General features: G+C 46.7%; 1 protein-coding gene across 4 annotated transcripts in view; it reads right to left on the reverse strand.

Moving 5' to 3' along the window:
- SAMD14 (sterile alpha motif domain containing 14) overlaps positions 1–20,214 on the reverse strand; it is a 30,940-nt gene extending 10,726 nt beyond the window's left edge. Inside the window, exons 1-6 of one of the 4 annotated variants that reach the window (XM_083470042.1) lie at positions 19,590–20,207; positions 14,654–14,705; positions 10,276–10,412; positions 3,513–3,822; positions 1,600–1,687; positions 1,357–1,431 (exon numbers count right to left, since the gene is read on the reverse strand). In XM_083470042.1, the coding sequence (XP_083326168.1) occupies positions 1,357–1,431; positions 1,600–1,687; positions 3,513–3,822; positions 10,276–10,412; positions 14,654–14,693 (650 nt within the window). In that variant the 5' untranslated portion in view covers positions 14,694–14,705; positions 19,590–20,207. Of the gene's footprint in view, positions 1–1,356; positions 1,432–1,599; positions 1,688–3,512; positions 3,823–10,275; positions 10,434–14,653; positions 14,706–19,589 lie in introns of all 4 variants that reach the window. The other 3 variants (XM_083470041.1, XM_083470040.1, XM_083470039.1) reach the window with 3 other exon arrangements.
- Between the last annotated feature and the right edge of the window lie 354 nt (positions 20,215–20,568).

Raw genomic sequence — 20,568 nt, forward strand, 5'->3', positions numbered from 1 at the left:
CATGAATCCAAATATGAAACACAGTCAGAGACGGATTAGTTTCACACATATGCCTCAGCACAGTTGTGAAATTTCCAGGAAAACAAGCCCTAATCCAGCGATTCCCGAACTTTCCCCCCAGATTTAGGTTTGATGAGGCCCTAAGCTACCGAAGGTAATGGGGCCTGTTATGTACTGAAGTTCTCACCCTGGGCCAGCAGGGGGATACTGTAGATAGTTATGCATATAAGGGAACGAAAGTGACGTTCAGTGATTGGATAGTTTTAGAAAGTTGTTACAGTAACGTACTGGAGCTCTATATAAGCAGGCTGACTGAACCCTTCAGTTCAGTTCTGTCCTGGCCTGTGAAGAAACAAGAGCTGCTTGAAGAATCGCTGTATCGTCTGATATGTTCACCCACAACTTAACAGGGCCCTTCATATGTCCAGCTGTCCTTTGTCAACAACAAATTGTCACTGTTTTTTGTGTTGGATATATGCTATATGGTAATTTATGGACCTAATAGGTATCTAGAGCCATTTGCACATAACAAAATATGTATTTTATCATAGTAATTATTGAACTGAAATACCATTAAGAAGTATATTAATACTGAAATAATTATTAAACTCTAGCCTAAAATGATTTTTTATTCATAACGAACTTAATAATGCAAACACATTGGTATTTGGCAATAACAAAAGTTCCTTTAGAAACACAATTTACAAAGACTCATAATCTAGTCTCTAGAAACTTGCTATAACATGAAATAATAATAGGTGTAAGTATATGATGCAAACTACTACTAATTATGAATAGCAGAATGTAGGCACCCTATATATAGAAATGAGCAAACCAGTGATATTTTAGGGAGCAGGCCAGCAGGCGGGGCCCATTACTTACATCATAGGAGCCTACACAACACAAAACACTGTTGCTGTATGTCGGTTAAACTTGATTTGTTTTTTATAATATATTATGGAAATGTACATCCAGTTTGTCCCCCTTTAAATTTTGTGGGGGCCTAAGCTATAGCTTGTTTAGCTTAGACGTAAATCCGGCGCTGCTCCCACTGTTTGGGGACTACAATTCCCATCATCCCTGACCACTGGACCTGCTAGCTAAGGGTAATGGGAGCTGTAGTCAAAAAAACAGCTGGAGACCCAAGTTTGGGAAAACCTGTAAAAGCTATCACTAGGGTTGTCTTATTCAGACACAATTGCATGGCACTTTTTCGGGTGGATGTTTCTGATGCCCCTCTATTATGTGTGTGTGTGTGTGCGCGCACGTCTGTGTATCACCCACCTTCCACAAAATTTACTGGGTTCCACGAGAAATCAATTTGAGAGGAGCCTCAGGAAATTGCCAATTGCTTACCTGTTGCCCATGGAGAGCCGGTTGCCCCCTTTTTCTTTCCTGCTCTTTCCAGAAGATGCCCTTCTGAGGGTGACCCTGTGCATCAGGAAGGGGACAATTAGGCACACGTGGAAAAACCAGGTGCAGTTCTGAGATATGTAGAAAGCACACAAGCAGAGGGGGCTGTGAAAGAGACCCCAAAGATACAAAATGAATCAGTGTGGTCCACTCCTTGTCTCTGAAGAGCCAGCTTTCAAGCCTCACCCTAAATCCAGAAACTTCCGTCGGGTTTTCTTGTCGAGACCAATAGTTGGGCTTGCAGGATCTGGTGGGCTCGTGTCCCGGCTGTCATCTGGAAGGGGAAACGGGGAGGTGAGAGGGAACAGTGTTTAATTTCTGAAATGAGAAGTGCTTAGGCCAAAGCCTGATACACAAATAATGTAGGGATTTTGACCACTTTTGAATTAGCCTAAGTTTTGCTGCCTGTGTTTTCTGACTGCTGTATGGAAAAGCACATGAACCTGACCTTTGAAGAGTTTGTAAGTAAACATTTTTAGCTTTCCAAATGTGTGGTCTTTTTCTGTGCTTTGAATTTGGAAGGACCTTAGAAGAGCATATTTTAAAGGCACAGTAGCCTATATTTACATGCTTTGCTTTGTTGCATATTTTGTGATTTTAAATATCTGCTGGAGTTCTTTCACCAAAGATTTCTTGCACCCAAACCTGGATCTTGGCATCTGGGAAATTCTCCTTTTTATATTTGCTACCCCCCCCACCAACCAACTTTCTGCATATGCTCAAAAGCTCCGTTGTTTTTACTAATATTTCCCGTGTTCTGCTCATATGGCCTGGGGTTGGAAAACTAAGCTCTGAAATGAAGCCCTGGCTGAAATGAAGCCTTGGAAAGATGTGCAAGGAATATTATTCAAGAGAAAATGTTTTACAATTTAGTGTATTCATTTAAATAACCTTAAAATATCAATGATTTTCCTTCTTTTCTTTCCATGGTTCATTTTGCATAACATAAATCTCTGCATATTTTACATAAACTATACCATTCAGTGGCGCTGTGGTCTAAACCACAGAGCCTAGGGCTTGCCAATCGGAAGGTCAGTGGTTCGAATCCCCACGACGGAGTGAGCTTCCATTGTTCAGTCCCAACTCCTGCCCACCTAGCAATTCAAAAGCACGCCAAAGTGCAAGTAGATAAATAGGTATCGCTCTGGCGGGAAGGTAAACAGTGTTTCCGTGCACTGCTCTGGTTCACCAGAAGCAGCTGTGTCACGCTGGCCACATGACCTGGAAGCTGTCTGCGGACAAACGCCGGCTCCCTCGGCGTATAGAGCGAGATGAGTGCGCAACCCCAGAGTCGTCCGCGACTGGTCTAATGGTCAGGGGTACCTTTCCCTTTCCCTTTTATTCCATTATTACATCCATCAAAACTTATTTACACTGTTGAATTTATTTTAATGCTGCCAACGTTTTCAAGTGTACACAATTTCCTCCCATATATTCAGTAAACATTTTCCAATCTTCTTTAAACTTATGTGCTTCTTGTTCTCTTATTTTATATGTTAGTTCCGCAAGCTGCACATATTCTGTCAGTTTAAGTTGCCATTCTTCTTTAGTTGGGACTTCACTCATTTTCAGTTTTGGGGCTAACAAAACACAGGCCGCAGTACAGTGGTACCTTGGGTTATGTACTTAATTCATTCTGGAGGTCCGTTCTGAACCTGAAACTGTTCTTAACCTGAAGCACCACTTTAGCTAATGGGGCCTCCCGCTGCCGCCGCGCCGCCAGAGCATGATTTCTGTTCTCATCCTGAAGCAAAGTTCTTAACCCGAGGTACTATTTCTGGGTTAGCGGAGTCTGTAACCTGAAGTGTCTGTAACCTGAAGCGTCTGTAACCCAAGGTACCACTGTAGTGGCATACAGAAATAACCTTTTTTGAGGTTATAGTGTGTTTGCTTTCTTTAAGAACTTACAGGATATTTCTGGGAGGATGGCGATATAACCCTTTCCGCATCAAACCAATCAAGGGAGAGCTACATGTAGGTTTGTGCATCTGCAGACAGGTTATGTGCCCTTTAGGCACTTCTTTCCTCGATGTTGACATGTGTTGTGGCAAGGTCTATGGTTTCCCCCAGCCCCCAGCTGCCCAGAGCCCTTGGCTTACCTTCACTGTGCCTCTCCCTGCGTGCATAGATGGGTGAGCTGTCTGAACTGTGGCAGGACTTGGGCGAGGAGCTGGTGGGGGTGCCCCCTAAGGCCTCCTGGGAGGAGGTGTTGGTCAGAGGTCGGTAACGGATGAGGGGCGACGACGGCTGCTCTTCCTGCTCCACTGACCTCCGGACTGTCGGGGCGTCAAAGGAGAACTCGCCGGCGCGAGTGAAGGGCGAGGAACCGGAGAGAGGAGATGAGGGCTGGAGGGAACCGTGGAGAGGAGACCTCAGGCGGTGGAGAGGACTTCCACAGCTATCACCCGCCTGCAAGGAGAAGCAGATAAAAAAGAGTCCAGCTGCCCGGGCATTCTGACTTGCATGCCTCAGAGGACAACAACTGGCCACCTAACCATCCATGGTAACGATAGTAATACAGTGGTACCTCGGGTTACATACGCTTCAGGTTGCATACACTTCAGGTTACAGACTCCGCTAACCCAGAAATTTTACCTCAGGTTAAGAACTTTGCTTCAGGATGAGAACAGAAATCGTGCTCCGGCGGCACGGTAGCAGCAGGAGGCCCCATTAGCTAAAGTGGTGCTTCAGGTTAAGAACAGTTTCAAGTTAAGAACAGACCTCCAGAATGAATTAAGTACTTAACCTGAGGTAACACTGTAATGATAATGATAATGATAATACAGTGGTACCTCTGGCTGAGAACGGGATCCGTTCCGGAGGCCCATTCGCAACATAAAAAGAGCACAACCTGAAGCGCCATATCTGCGCAGCTGCGCGGCGTGATTTGGCACTTGTACCCTTTCTGATACTTCCAGGTCGCCGCGGAACGTAACCTGAAGGAACGTAACATGAAGCAAACGTAACATGAGGTATGACTGTAATATTCATTCATTCATTCATACCCCGCCCATCTGGTTGGGTTTCCCCAGCCACTCTGGACCGCTCCCAATAGAATATTAAAAACACGATACAACATCAAACATTAAAAACTTCCCTAAACAGGGCTGTCTTCAGATGTTTTCTGAAAGTCAGAGAGTTTTTTATTTCCTTGACATCTGATGGGAGGGTGTTCCACAGGGCGGGCACCACTACCAAGAAGGCCCTCTGCCTGGTTCCCTGTAACCTCACTTCTCGCAGTGAGGGAACCGCCAGAAGACCCTCAGTACTGGACCTCAGTGTTTGGGCCGAACAATGGGGATGGAGATGCTCCTTCAGGTATACTGGGCCGAGGCCGTTATACAGGGTTGAGGCCATTTAGGGCTTTAAAGGTCAGCACCAACACTTTAAATTGTGCTCAGAAACGTATTGGGAGCCAATGTAGGTCTTTCAGGACCGGTGTTATGTGGTCTCGGCAGCCGCACCCAGTCACCAGTCTAGCTGCCGCATTCTGGATTAATTGTAGTTTCCGGGACACCTTCAAAGGTAGCCCCACGCACAGTGCATTGCAGTAGTCCAAGCAGGAGATAACCAGAGCATGCACTCCTCTGGCAACGCAGTGTGGGCAGGTAGGATCTCAGCCTGCATAGCAGATGGAGCTGATCGACGACTGCCCTGGACACAGAACTGACCTGCACCTCCATGGACATCTGTGTGTCCAAAATGACCCCCAAGATAGCATCCAATATTCTGGAAAAGCAGGTGCCGTTTGCGATCTTGGTTGGAGAGACGCCAACACAGCACCCAGTAAACCAGGTGAGAACAGGATTCTGGACTAAGATGGACCATTTGTCCTGATCCGCAGGATCCTTTTATGTTCTTAGTCTTTTTGGCAAGGAACACGATAGTCTATATTTCCTCCTTTTACGGGGCGTATTTAATTGCTAAATTAATCTGGGGAGTGCTCATATAGATACTGCAAGAAATGTACACATCAGTGGAAACAGACACAGTGACATTTCAGCATTTTCTCCTACCCAAGCAGTGGTGAAAAAAGCTTGTGAAACTATCTACCTATCTAATCTGTCATATCTGATGATGATCCAAAATAACAACCTGAATTTGAAATGTGTCTCCTTAGGCTAGGGTTGCCATATTTCAAAAGGGGAAATCTGGACACAACATTATTGAGCTTTTCTTTTTGGCCAAAATTGTTGAGTTTTGTTTGTTTGCAGAATCTAAAAATAAAATAAAATAAATTGAGGGACTGGCGATTTCTGCATGGACACTGCTTCCGACTGCAGTATTCTGGCTAGGTCTGGGAAATTCCCTTCCTTAGGCCAGCCTTCCCCCAAGATGGTGCCCATCAATGGTTTGGGACTACAGCTCCCATCAGCCCTAGCCAGCATAGCCAATGATCAGGGATGATGGGAGTTGTAGTCCAACAAACCTGCAGAGGGCACCAGGTTAGAGAAGACTGCTGTAGGCTGTTTCCTGACTGTTCCAGTTTTGGCCACCAATTTCACACAGTGTTTCCTGATCGGTTAAATGGGTGAGAACTTTCAAGCCACTTACGGTTTGGGAAATAAATACCGACTCAAAACAGCTAGGCAGGGCACAGCTTCATGGCCCACAACCTGTTTCATTAAAAAGTTTGTGTGAAACTACTGAAAATACGGCCCAAACGTGGAGGGACGTGAGCATGCACACTAATGACACCTGTAAATGCAAGCAAGCGTCACTTGATTCATTTTCTAATGGAATCTGGATCCACATATCTTTTGCCTGTGCATGCTTAACTGTGAATATGCAGGTGACTTTTGGACATTCCGTCTCTCTTTATACAGGTGGGGCTGGCAAACTGGGTGCTTAAAGGTAAAGGGTAAAGGGACCCCTGACCATTAGGTCCAGTCGTGACCGACTTTGGGGTTGCGGCCCTCATCTTCCTTTATTGGCCGAGGGAGCCGGCATACAGCTTCCGGGTCGTGGCCAGCATGACTAAGCCGCTTCTGGCAAACCAGAGCAGTGCATGGAAACGCCGTTTACCTTCCTGCCAGAGCGACACCTATTTATCTACTGGCGCCGGCTGCTTTCAAACTGCTAGGTGGGCAGGAGCAGGGACCGAGCAACAGGAGCTGACCCTGTCGCGGGGATTCGAACCGCTGACCTTCTGATCGGCAAGTCCTAGGCTCTGTGGTTTAACCCACAGCGTACAGGTGGGGCTGGCAAACTGGGTGCTTAACAAGGAGGAGATGCACACACTTCCTCCCCCCTATGTGCTGGAATTGTAGTAATTCTCTAATTGGCACCACCAGATCTTACCTTAGAGATTTCATCTGGGGGTGGAGGTGCAGTGAGCATAATTATGGGAAAGAGGCAGCTACTAGCATTCAGTAGGATTCAGATATACCCTAGTGTTGTCCAGAATTGCTACAGACTCATTGTGAGGTTGTGGGCAAGGCATTATCTCTCGGCCTCTGTTCCTCAGTCTAGAAAATGGGAATACTGTGGCCTCTCACTGGACTAGGAAGAGGAAAGACATAAGACCCCCAGCAAGATCAGCCCATTAAGTCCAGCATCTTAGTTCTCACAGTGACCAACCAGTGGGAAGCCCACAACAGGGACAAGAGGACAATAACGTTCTCCTTCTGTTAGGCCACAGAAATGGGGATCCCACAGTATACGGCCTCTGAATCAAAAAGGTGCCTATAGCCATCGTGACCTGTAGTCATGGATGGACTCATCCTCCAGGAATTGGCCCAATCTGCTTTTAAAAAGCCATCTAAACAAGTGGCCATCAAGTACAATCTGCAATTTGCAAAATGGAGATGAAAACGCTAATGGGTCCTAATTGTAGTGATCCTCCAAACAGCCCCTCCAGATCTTTCATGAGAGATTTCATCTGGGGGTGGAGTGGAGTGAGTAGAATTATGGGGACAGAAGGTGGCTACTAGCAGGATTAAACACATTCGCTGCCTGGGTGTAAATAACAGGATAAATACCATCTATGAGCACCTTCCCTACAGAAAGTGTACAGCAGCAACACTAATTTGGAAATTAGGGAGGCTTAGGGCTGGTCCATCCACAATGTATCTCCATAGAACTGTTATAACGTAAAAACCGGCATCTGGATGGGTGAACTGGCCCCACCAGGGATTCTGTTATTGGGGTGATTAATCTGTGATATTATATGTAGGAATAAATGAAAAGTCAGACCAATGGCATATCCAGTTTAGAACCTTGTTTAAGAATGGCAAACTGGAAGAAAGTTACTTATTTTCCTTTTGTTTAAAAGCATTTATATACTTCTTAATGTTTAAAACTAAGCGATGCATGATAGAGAAGCAAAACAATGTCGTGGAAGCAAAAACACAACATGAAACTAGTAAAATGGTTGTGTCAAGGCATATAAAACAGGAACCTGGGTACTTAATGAACGCTCAAACTTTCACCTGGGCAAAAAGGTGTATTTTCCATGAGTGATCTGAAACAACTGGTGGCTGCTGCTTCACATAGCAGTGAAAAGGGCATCCCATAATCCAAGGGAAATAGTGTGAAATGCCAAGCTTTGGGTCACTGCCCTATGATATTCTGTAAGGTGTGGTACCACGAGTGCCTTTTACCCAGGTGATCATCAACCTGTTCAGACCCAGAAACCACTTTTACCCCAAACATGCCTCTGGGGACCCCTTTTCTTAACCCCAGTGTGCCAACCTAAATAAAATAAAATAAAATAAAATAAAATAGGGGAGGCAGCTAAGCCTTGGCCCTGCATAGTCAATCACAAGAGGCAGCACACATGCACCATTTGAATGGCAATGCCCATCAACTTTGCCCCCCCCCCAAAATATTTTATCGGAGGGAGCAAAGGGACACAGGTCCTAGGAGTTGGCTCCTATGCTTTACCCTAGATTTTCATGCTGGCAGTGCTCCTGCTGTGCCCCACCTTAGATCTGGCCGCAACCCCCCAGTGGGCCTTTAAGTGACCTTCCAGGTCCACCCAGGGGTGGGCAGTCTTCTAGGCAACATGATTTGATCCCTTGATGTTTCAGCCACCAGGAGATGAACAGACATCTCTGAAATCCCAAACTGAAGAGATGATGTTTAGGATCCAGGGGGTGGTGGGTTTACCTGCGAGCTCACGGCAGACCCTCCAAGTGTCCCTATTTTGAAGGGACAGTCACAGATTTACGGAAGCCGTTCCAGTTTCTGATTTCATTCTGGAATGTCCCACTTTTCCTTAGGAAGTCCCTATTTTCGACAGAGAAATGTTGGAGTGTATGGGAGAGACCAGTGCCAGATTTACGTATAAGCTAAACAAGCTATAGCTGAGGGCCCCACTCTCTTGGGGGCCCCCAAAAAATTGAAAGGGAAAAAAACCTGGATGTACATTTCCAAAATATAAAATAAAAAGCAAAGCAAATAAATCCTACATACAGCAACCGTGTTTAGTGTTGTGTAGGCTCCTATGATGTAAGTCATGGGCCCCACCTGCTCCTTAAAATATCACTGGTTTGCTCCTTTCTATATATAGGGTGCCTACATTTTGCATGGACTGGCTGCAAGGCAACATGTGCAAATGGCTTTAGATACCTATGAGGTCCATAAATTACCATAGAGCATATATTCAACACAAAAAACAGAGGCAATTTGTTGTTGACAAAGAACAGCTGGACATACAAAGGGCCCCATTACCTTCAGTAGCTTAGGGACTCATCAAACCTAAATCCAGACCTGGAAGAGACCGCTGCCACTGAAGCCCAGCCCCACAGTGGGGGGGGGGGATGAGGGTTGAGGAGGGTCCGTTGCAGGGTCGATTCGATTTAAATCAAATCGATTTAAATCACGATTTAAATCACAAGTCAGTAAGACTTGATTTAAATCTTTTCTTTTCTTTTTTTACAGAAAGACCCATTCTTGCTGGTGTAATCTTAATCTTAATATTTACAACCGGACGAAGGTTTCATTTTTGGAATGATAAATTTTCAGAGTTGTTTTTACAGTTATATCAAAACTTACTGATTTGGTTATACCATTAGAAATACATAGGCAGATAATTACGAAATTATTGTGAGGTTTAATGCGTTAACTATTTATATTTGGACAACTTTTCTGCTGTACTTTATTGAAGGAGAAAAACTATCATCTCCTCAATAACAGTTTAAACAATTTATTTAATTGAAACAATAATATTATAGCATATGTATCCATGTTTTTAACTGATGTGGTTAAACGATTTTTTCATTTTCATTTTTTTAAAAGCTTAGACTGAATTTTAGCATACATGGAAAAACTTAAAACAAATCCTTATTTCCTGATGAAGAGCCTTTGGACTATAAGGTAACTTCAACAGAAAACTATCTTTAGAAAAAATTTCCTCCAAAAGCATTTTATTTTTAAAAAATCTGATTTAAATTTTAAAAATCCAATTTAAATTTTTAAAAATCTTATTTAAATTTTTAAAATATGAGATTTTTTTAAATTCATTGATTTTTATCCACCTTGGTCCGTTGGTGGAGGGAGTGAGAAATATCCCTGTTTTCATCTGTAGGATGTTGGAGGGTCTGAAAGCGAGAGTAATGCATAGGTAGATATTTGGTGGGGTATCGGCCGGGCACTGACTGTTATGTACTCACCCTGGGCCAGCAGGGGGATACTGTAGATAGTTTTCACTCAGGTCCACATATGCAAATAAGGAATTGAAAGTGACCTTCAGTGATTGGCTAGTTACAGAAAGTGGATACTGTTGCGTTGTAGTGGAGCTCTATATAAGAAGGCTGGCTGAACCTTTCAGTTCAGTTCTGTTCTGGCCTGTGAATAAACAAGAGCTGTTTGAAGAATCGCTGTGTCGTCTGATAGGTTCACCCACAACTTAACACTGACCTTTTTCTCCAGGATATCATCCCCTTCTGTGGAGCTGACGCTGTCTCTCAACCGGGACCTGGAAGGGCGCTGCCGCCTGCCTTTGGCAGAGAGCTGGGCTCGGGCCTTCTGCAAGCTGCTGTCCAGCCTCTGGGTCTCTGGAATCACATCATTAAAATCTGGGGGTGAAAGAGAGAAACGGGAAGGGGGGCAGAGCGGTGGCAGGCGAGGAAAAGCGAGCGTGAGAGGAAGAGGTCAGCGTAGAAGCGGCCGCAGGAGGAAGGATGGAGTGCGGAGAGGGCAAGATGCAACGTAAAGGAAGGAAGGAGGGAAGCGGGGAGGGCAAACGAGTGAAATTCAAGCCCCACCGAGTAGGGGGGGGACACAGAAAAGGGGTGGTGGAATGGGGGGCAAGAAGGGAAGGAGACACACAGAGAGAGCATTCAGAGAAAAGAAGAGCACAGTTGTCATTCAGAAGTATCCTTCAAAGACATGACCTCCCAGAACAGAACAGGCTACCTATAGGGCGGGCATCCTATTACACCTATTGGCCTGGGAGACCTTCGAAATGTCCCTATTTTCCAGGGACAGTCCCAGATTTACAGAAGCCATCCCTGTTTCTGATTTGATCCTGGAATGTCCCGCTTTTCCTTAGGACGTCCCTATGTTCATCAGAGAAATGTCAGAGGGTATGGAGTTATGCGACCCCAGAGCCAAGGAAATAAGTAACTAGACAACCTTTAGAAGACACCTGAAGGCAGCCCTGTATAGGGGAGTTTTTTCAAAGGTTATGTTTTGTTGTTTCCATATATGTTGGAAGTCGTGCAGAGTGGCTGGGGCAAGCCAGTCAGATGAGCAGGGTATTATTATTATTATTATTCAATACGATGTCTCTGTTGGCTAAATTGGTCTCCACTAGTGCCAGGGCCTTTTCAGTACTGGCCCCGACTTGGTGGAATGCTCTGTCACAAAGGACTAGGGCCCTGTGGGACTTGACATCTTTCTGTAGGGAATGCAAGACAGAGCTGTTCCACCTGGTCTTTGGTTTGGAGTCAGTCTGACCCTTATGTTTCCCTCCCCTTACAGTTTTGATCTTTGAAAGCACGTCAAAGTGCAAGTAGATAAATAGGTACTGCTCCGGCAGGAAGGTAAACGGCGTTTCCGTGCGCTGCTCTGGTTCGCCAGAAGGGGCTTAGTCATGCTGGCCACATGACCCAGAAGCTGTACGCCGGCTCCCTCGGCCAATAAAGCGAAATGCTGATGTACACAAACACTTTTTTGCTCTCTTTCTTCCTCCCCCCCCTCCCCTTGCAAATATACATTCAGCATCTTTCAGGGAGGAATGCTATAGGTGTGTGTGTGTGATTTAGTAGGGAGAAATGGCGGCTGAAGGAAGGTTAAGCACCTTCCCTCTGTGCCACTTTTGCAATCATGTCCTTCTGAAGTGGCTTTTAAAGCAAACAAACGTAGCTGTCGGATTACAGATCCCCACGTTTGCAGTCAGTTTGACCGCGGACTTCGACCCCGCCATGCGCCGATTTCAGCTCTGAGACTAAACCATTTATCCGTACGTACCTCTCTCTTTCACACAAACAGACACCCACACATGCTTGCCTGGTCCCTCAAATGCTCCAATTATGCCCACACATCAACGGTACGGTAGTCCTATCTCCCTTGCCGTTTGCAACGCATGTTTGCGCCATCTCCCAACAGCGCCTTCCCTGCATACAGAACAGCCTCATGAATTAATCAGATCTGCTAGGCATCTCGAGGCAGGAAGCGCGAGGGGCTCGCTTGTTTGTGTGAGTGTGTGTGTCGCTGTGTGTGTAGCCATGTGTGCGGCGAGGTGTCTCCTGGGAGCAAAAAGTCAGCCACCGCTTAATTGACTACACAGGGATGCCGGGAGTGGGAAACGAGGAACAACGGTATCGGGAGACATGAAACATCAGCAAGCAAAGTTGGAGAGGTGGCAGAGAACATGTGCTCGCACATACAAGACAAAACACAACACTGCTTAGTTTTAGAAAGGGCTCGGGTTGCATGGATGCTCTCAGCCATAGGGCACCTGCTCCCCATATCCCGGCTGCGTCAAGGCTGGTTGTAGTGGTGCGGGTGGCGCTGTGGTCTAAACCACTAAGCCTTTTGGGCTTGCTGATCAGAAGGTTGCCGGATCGAATCCGCACAATGGAGAGAGCTCCTGTTGCTCGGTCCCTGCTCCTGCCAACCTAGCAGTTCGAAAGCACACCAGTGCAAGTAGATAAATAGGTACCACTGTGGTGGGAAAGTAAACAGCATTTCCATGCGCTCTGGTTTCCGTCACGGTGTTCCGTTGCACCAGAAGCGGTTTAGTCATGCTGGCCACATGACCTGGAAAGCTGTCTGTGGACAAACGCCAGCTCCCTCAGCCTGAAAGCGAGATGAGCGCTGCAACCCTATAGTCGCCTTTGACTGGACTTAACCGTCCAGGGGTCCTTTACCTTTTTTTTACCTATAGGTTACTCCACAAAGAGAGTTTTCTGCACATGCTCAGAGATGCACTCGTAATGCAGCCCCTTACATGAAATATGCATGCGTGCATATGCAGAAATCTAAATTGGGCATAGATTTGAAAAAGCTGGGGGAAATCTGGCTCTGGATCAGGAACAGAAGAATGTGGAGCAAATGTAGCTTTTTGTACTGCCTGGATTCAGCTTGCCCTCATTGCAACCAGATATTCAGAATTGTTTACCATGAGCATTCTCACGATTGTTCAGGCAGGAAGTAAAGCATCACTGTACAATCGGAGTGACTGGGTGAGTCAGCCCTCTCCAGCACTCAGTTCTATCCAACCATAGCTTTCAGGATATAAAACTTTCCAAGGTGGCACACAAGTAAAATTAAAATGCAAGAATGAAATACACAGCATAGAAAGGTAAGTCCCAATGAGTTTTTATCGGTGTTTGACATCATGGAGGGAGGCTACACATTCATATTTTATTTAGGTAATATTTAGCCTGCACTGCAGCCAAAAAAGGTTTCCTTCCAGAACGGCTTACAGGGTGATTTTTAAAAAAAGAGGGAGAAAGACTGCCCTCGAGATTACAATCTGAAAAACCATGGCACAAAAGGAAATTGGATTGGTGAGGGAGGAGGAAACAGGCATGCTCAGGTATAAGTTAATGCCTGGACTCTTAGTTACAATTTCTTAACTAATGGCATATTAGAGCCATGTTTTGGTTGTAGGTATTGAGAGCCTAACCTCCATCCTCTGTTCCTTCTAAATCATGCTACCCCAGAAAGTGACATTCCCCCCCCCCCGGATTCAAGACGCAGATGAGAAGCTAGGATGGCAACCCCAAAAGCAAGCCCTGCCTCTCTGCCTCCTCCCCCAGACGCCAGGTTTGTAAGCTCAAAAGCACAGAAATGGAAAATGCCCAGCAGGCAGCAATGGGCACCATGCCAACAGCATCAAATTCTTCATCCAACAATGAGTGTGGCTGAGCGTTGGCATTTTGTTTTGGGTCGTTTTGCTCCATCCTTACCCCCCAATAGCTTGGTTTGTAGCTGTGTCTAGAGTTAATTCACACTGCGCTCAGGGCAGGGCCTGCAATTTAAAATCTAGGGCCCTGGATGAACGTTGTGCTCTGTGTGTTTGCTTGGGAAACTGCCTCAGTCCCTGCAAGGAGTCACTGCACACAGGCTTTTGAACCACAGTGTAATAGAATACGTGCTGCCAATGCGAGAACAATTCACGGGAATTGTGTGTCTCCAATTTGCCATCTCTATGGGGGCCTTATGAAAGGGACACAGGTGGCGCTGTGGGTTAAACCACAGAGCCTATGGCTTGCCGATTAGAAGGTCGGTGGTTTGAATCCCCGCGACGGAGTGAGCTCCCGTTGCTCAGTTCCTGCTCCTGCCAACCAAGCAGTTTGAAAGCACATCAATGTGCAAGTAGATAAATAGGTACCACTCCGGCAGGAAGGTAAATGGCATTTCCGTGCGCTGCTCTGGTTTGCCAGAAGTGGCATGACCCGGAAGCTGTATGCCGGCTCCCTCAGCCAATAAAGTGAGATGAGCGCCACAACCCCAGAGTCATCCGGGACTGGACCTAACAGTCAGGGGTCCTTTTAACTTTTTATGGGGGCCTTATGAATGTGAGAGTGTCTCTGAGCACATGCAGAATGTTTCCCTTGCCACGTTATTTTTGTTGTTATTGTTTAAACGTCTATCCCACCCTTCATCCGAAGGTCACAGGGCAGTTTGCAATATAAAAAGACCCCCCCCCCCAAAAACCCTCCACCCTCCCACCAACATGCCACCTGTGGTGAGGGTCCTAGGAGGTTTACAAATGCTTCTTTTTAGGCGCAGCCCCTGGGTGGCGCAGGGATCGGGAGAGGCCGGGGAGGAATAAGGAGCTTACCGAAAACCTCATCCGCATCTTGGAGTTTGGAGGAAGACATAATGAAGTAAATCTGTGAAGGAAGAGAGAGATGGAGGGAGGGAGGGAGAGGGAAAGAGAAACAGTAGTCAGTCTTTACAACTGGCATGAGGAATTTCTAGACCTCCCTGCCTGGCACATGGGAGTCCCTGTAAGTCACACCACCTATCCAACCCTTTCCCATGCCCTTCCCAACTGGAATGTCTTCTTGAATTGCGATACAGTGGTACCTTGGTTCTCAAACTTAATCCATTCCAGAAGTCCGTTCCAAAACCAAAGCATTCCAAAAACAAGGCACGCTTTCCCATAGAAAGTAATGCAAAACGGATTCATCCATTCCAGACTTTTAAAAACAACCCCTAAAATAGCAATTTCACATGAATTTTACTCTCTAAGGAGACCATTGATCTACAAAATGAAAGCAATAAACAATGTACTGCAGTCACATACACAATCAATCAATCAATCAATCAATCAGGAGCTGAACTGTGTCCCACACAGTCACAAAAACAAAACAAAAAAGGTGCAAAAACACAAAATAAATAGCAAAAGCAGACAGACCTCAGAGTAACACTCTAAACGGAAGCGTGGCACTCAGAACGGAGTGTGTTCAGCTTCCGAAAAAGTTTGCAAACCGGAACAGTTACTTCCAGGTTTGCAGTGTTTGGGTTCCAAGTTGTTTGAGTACCAAGGCGTTTGAGAACCAAAGTACCACTGTAGTGCTTTGTGAGACAGCCTGCCTTATATTTTAGCAGTTAAGCAGCTGCAGGATGGCTTTTTCACTTTCTTCTCTGGCTCAAGGTATCACATAGGGTCCCCAATGGCCATCTAGTCCAACCCCCTACAATGTAAGGATCTCAACATGCCCGTCTCCCATCCAATTTGAAACCTGACCAGGCCCTGCTGAGCTTTGCAAACGTGCTAGCAGTTTATTGCTGCACCACATGTCCAAAAAACCCCAACCAAACACATACAATTCCTTCTGCCCCTGTGTGCTGCTGCTGCTTTTCAGCTGCTGGGGCGGGACAGGAAGGAAGGGAAGCAGGGATTCACACTTATTGGCCAAATGGATCTGAATAAGCCACCTTAATGGATTTGATTGCTTTTGCTGCTGCCGTCCCTAGAGAACATACTCTGTGTGTTCAATTCTTGCATCACAACACTCCATCACTCAACAGGGCCTGACCAGTAGCAAACAGCCGGCAGCCGGCTTAGTCAACATCTCTGGTATCCACCAGCCTTGGGCTGGGGCAGAGGAGAGAATAATTCAAACCTCCTCATCTAATCCCACCCTCTGCCTTGAGGCAAAAGTTGCGTACATTTCCTGACGGGCTGATGGGGAAAAGCCAGGGACCAAAGAAATGGTGAAAATACAATTCTGTGTCCAGGGCAGCCGCCTACCAGCTCCATCTGGTACGCAGGCTGAGACCCTACCTGCCCGCAGACTGTCTCGCCAGAGTGGAGCGTGCTCTGGTTATCTCCCGCTTGGACTACTGCAATGCACTCTACGTGGGGCTACCTTTGAAGGTGACCCGGAAACTACAACTAATCCAGAATGCGGCAGACTGGTGACTGGGAGTGGCTGCCAAGACCACATAACACCGGTCCTGAAAGACCTACATTGGCTCCCAGTACGTTTCTGAGCACAATTCAAAGTATTGGTGCTGACCTTTAAAGCCCTAAATGGCCTCAACCCTGTATACCTGAAGGAGCGTCTCCACCCCCATCGTTCAGCCCAGAGACAGAGGTCTAGCTCTGAGGGTCTTCTGGCAGTTCCCTCCCTGCAAGAAGTGAAGTTACAGGGAACCAGGCAGAGGGCCTTCTCGGTAGTGGCACCCACCCTGTGGAAAGCCCTCCCACCAGATGTCAAGGAAATAAACAGCTATCTGACTTTTAGAAAACATCCGAAAACAGCCCTGTTTAGGGAAGCTCTTAATGTTTTTAATATTCTGTTGGGAGTTGCCGGGAGTGGCTGGGGTATAAATAAATTAACAACAACAACAACAATAACAACAACAACAACAATATCTGAATTCACAGTGAACTATTGCTTAGGCCTGTCTACCAGCAACTTTGACCTACCAGTAACTTTGGGCGGGATAGGAGAAAAGATTTGTTTAACTACACAGGAAGCTGTGTAGTTTATACTTTATACTGAGTCACAACACTGGTACATAGAACCCAGCTCAGTAGGTTCTTGCATTGCCTATCCTAGGTTTCAGGCAGAAGACACCCCCAGCGCTACATGGAGAACCTGGGGATTAAACCTGGGACCTTCTGTGTGCAAACCAAGATGCTCTACCATGGCCTCCAACCACAGAGCAATATATCATTGTCTGTTTTCTGATGGCCTGGATGGGGAAAAGTTGTAGCATGCACAACACCTCACATGTCCCAGCTGCACTTTTGCAAAAAAGGGGGTGTATTTTAGATCTGCCTGACATTATAAAGGCCAAGCTAGCTTATCTGACATATTCTTTCTAAGCCATGAAGGATAGGTAAAGGTAAAGGGACCCCTGACCATTAGGTCCAGTCGTGGCCGACTCTGGGGTTGCGGTGCTCATCTTGCTTTATTGGCCGAGGGAGCCAGCGTACAGCTTCCGGGACATGTGGCCAGCATGACTAAGCCGCTTCTGGCGAACCAGAGCAGCGCACGGAAACGCCGTTTACCTTCCCACCAGAGTGGTACCTATTTATCTACTTGCACTTTGACATGCTTTCGAACTGCTAGGTTGGCACCGAGCAATGGGAGCTCACCCCGTCGCGGGGAGTCGAACCGCCGACCTTCTGATTGGCAAGTCCTAGGCTCTGTGGTTTAACCCACAGAGCCACCTGCATCCCTAAGCCATGAAGGATATAAACGAGTAAATAACCACTGCAGGTTTTTATCAAAATGCCCATTCTTTTGGTGCATATGAGCTTCAAACCCGTCCCAGTCCAGAAAACAAATGAAGCAGCCTGTTGTTTCCAAAGAGAAACATTGCTGAAATTGCATGTAGTTGGAACATGTGGAGGGAGACCTTTTATGGGGAATATGCAAAGAGCTCCACTTGCAGTATCCCCCAGAAATTGCCTTTTGTCCCGTCTGCCCCAAGAGGCATCTTGTACAGGGCACAGCTGGTTCCAGATGTGCTCGCAAAAGCTCACGTTAGCACATTTGCAGGATCAGTTTTCCCTTTAGAGGTGCAGAGCTTCTGATTATTATTCTCTTCCTTCCTAGGCGCCTGACAGAGGGAGATTCAGGAGGGGGAAATGGGGAGGAAAAAGCAGAGAGGGCTGGAAGAGCTTGTGGGAACGCCAAGGGTGTGTGCATGAAAACAAAGAGGAGGGGGAAGAAGGGATTCAGAAAAGAGTAGGTCTGCAGAGATGGAGAATGGAGGATGAGAAGCAGGAAGGGGAAATTGATGCATAGGCCGAAGGTCCTTGATTCATGCAATAGCACTCAAGACACGTGAAAAATGGTAACTGGGCCAGGATCACACCCAAGGCCTAGATCTGAGCTGGCAGCCCTCTTCTAACTCAGCGCACAGCAGCATTAAACAACCCGACCCTTTTCTTGCAAATAAGGAAAAGCGATGTGCTATCCAAAAGTAAGAGCCTCATTTTTTGCGTTGCATTTCTCTGTTCCACCCTTCCGCGTAGCTCACAGCAACACTTCAGCCTCACAACAACCCTGGATGGTAGATTAAGCTAAGAGAGGGAAAGACGGAGATATTGAAAAGGCCACCCAGCAGGGACCCAAACCTGCTTTCCCTACACCTAAGCCAAACATTGTAGCCAATGCACCACGTCTTCCTAACCCTCTGAATTCACAGTGACATGCCGGGGGGGTGGGGGGACCGATTAGCTGCTCAGAATCTCTTCCAGGGTTGAAGAAAGGCAACAGAACGAAGGGAAAGGGGGAGAGGAAATCCACCCACAAATTGGATTTTAAAAACACAGTGTGGAATGGCTAGTGTTGAAGGCCAGGAAAGGGGCTTGAATAAATGGCAGTGGAACCCTCAGCACACTTACTAGGGAGTAAACAGAACAAGGCTTGTTTTTGAGCAAACATGCTTGGAATTGCATTGTAAATAATAATAACAAATCACCCACACACCACGACACACAAGCATGCCAGCAGTCAAAGGCCCGCCTATAGACTAGCGTAAAGAATATCAGGAAAGGGAAATAAAGGAAAGGGGAAAAACATGAAGGGAAAGTAGGAAGGCAATTCAAAATACTGTCCACATCTCAGGTATGGGCATAGTTTTAGGATTATACTAATGAGGTCGATGAAAGGAGAATTTCCAAATATTCTCTTTACTGCAGAAATTATGATAAAATACTGGTTTGAATGTCCAAACCTGCAGGGCTATGCATGGGGACTCCCAAATATGCAAAAAAAGAAAACGAAAACATGTTCCTGTCCCTGGGCTCTGCTACACCACACTAATTAGAGGCCGGGAACGAACGTTTCTTTTATCTCCCACTAGGCAAATTTCCTTCGTGTTTCTCATTCTGATCCGACGTGCGGGAAATCCTGCGGCCAGTGAGAGCAGAAAGGAAGAAAAAAGGAGGAAGAGATATTTCGCAGGGCCAAAAGGGCAAGTGAGATAATAATGGTGATGTTGATGGCCATGGGAAATCTCCAGCGAGCGACGGTGCAGCAGCATCAGCAGCAGCCCAGATCCAAGGCAAGGAAAAAGAAGGAAGGAGGAATGATGGAAAGATGAGCGTCAAGAGAAAGTGTCGCCGCTGAATTTAAGGGCCTGCATTATCCCTCATTCGTGATTTGATTCCCCCCCCCCCCGTAAACAGCACTGCTTCCAATTCTTGCCCCCCCCCTTTCCCTGTTAAGGACTCTCTCAAAGTCCGGGTGGGGCCAGGGGAAAGTGAAATGGATAAAACCCACCAGGGAAGGACAAGCGTGGCTTACCTGGCGCGCGGAGGCATCCTCAACAAACGCCTAAAGGTCTCCTACAAATCCCACGCTCGGCTGCCAGGGCCATTTTCCTTTGCCTGCCATTCCCTTCTCTGTTAGTCTCCCGCCGGTTGTTCTCCCGATGCGTTATCTTCTGGTCCTTGCGATGTTTGCCTCCCCCCAAAAAAAATCAAAGCATCATCGGGAGGCGAAGCCGGAGAAGGAGGGAGAAACACAGACAGGTTGCAACTACTTTGCGGTGCTGGATTTTTTTCAAAGGGACCTGTGAATTCGCCAAACTGGGATTGGGATGGTCCCAGGGAGATAGGGGGAGGGGGAGGAGGCGGGGAGTAACTGGAACCCGGAAGCAGCAGCAGCAGCAGCTTGGCTGGAAGTCATCCGGAGCAAGGCGCGCTCACTGCGCCGCTTTTCCTGAAATCCCCGCCCAGATGCTCTCGCTTGGCTCGGCTCCTGTGTATTCCCAGGAGCCCGGGATGCGATCTGACGACGCGAGGCTCGCCTGCCTCCTGAGGGAAGCAGGGAAGGAATAAAGGGGCGGGATGGAGGGGGGAGAGATGGGAAAAGGGGTGCGGGTGCAAGGAGACGAAAGCGCAGGGAAAGGTTGCAGAGTCTTCACGCGGACACACCCTCCAACATTTCTGCGATGAAAAGAGGAGCGTCCTGTTCCATCGTCATCATCATTTTACTATTTATACCCCCACCAATCTGACTGGATTGCCCAAGCCATTTTAGACGCCTTCCAACATATATAAAAACATAATAAAATATTAAACTTTTTTTAAAAAAAAACTTCCCTTTACAGTGGTACCTCGGGTTACAGACACTTCAGGTTACAGACTCCGCTAACCCAGAAGTATTACCTCAGATTAAGAACTTTACCTCAGGATGAGAACAGAAATCATGTGGTGGCGGTGCAGTGGCAGCGGGAGGCCCCATTATCTAAAGTGGTACCTCAGGTTAAGGACAGAACTCC

The sequence above is a fragment of the Podarcis liolepis genome (genome assembly GCF_965112155.1).
Source record: "Podarcis liolepis genome assembly, chromosome: 13".
In the NCBI taxonomy this organism is placed as follows: domain Eukaryota; kingdom Metazoa; phylum Chordata; class Lepidosauria; order Squamata; family Lacertidae; genus Podarcis; species Podarcis liolepis.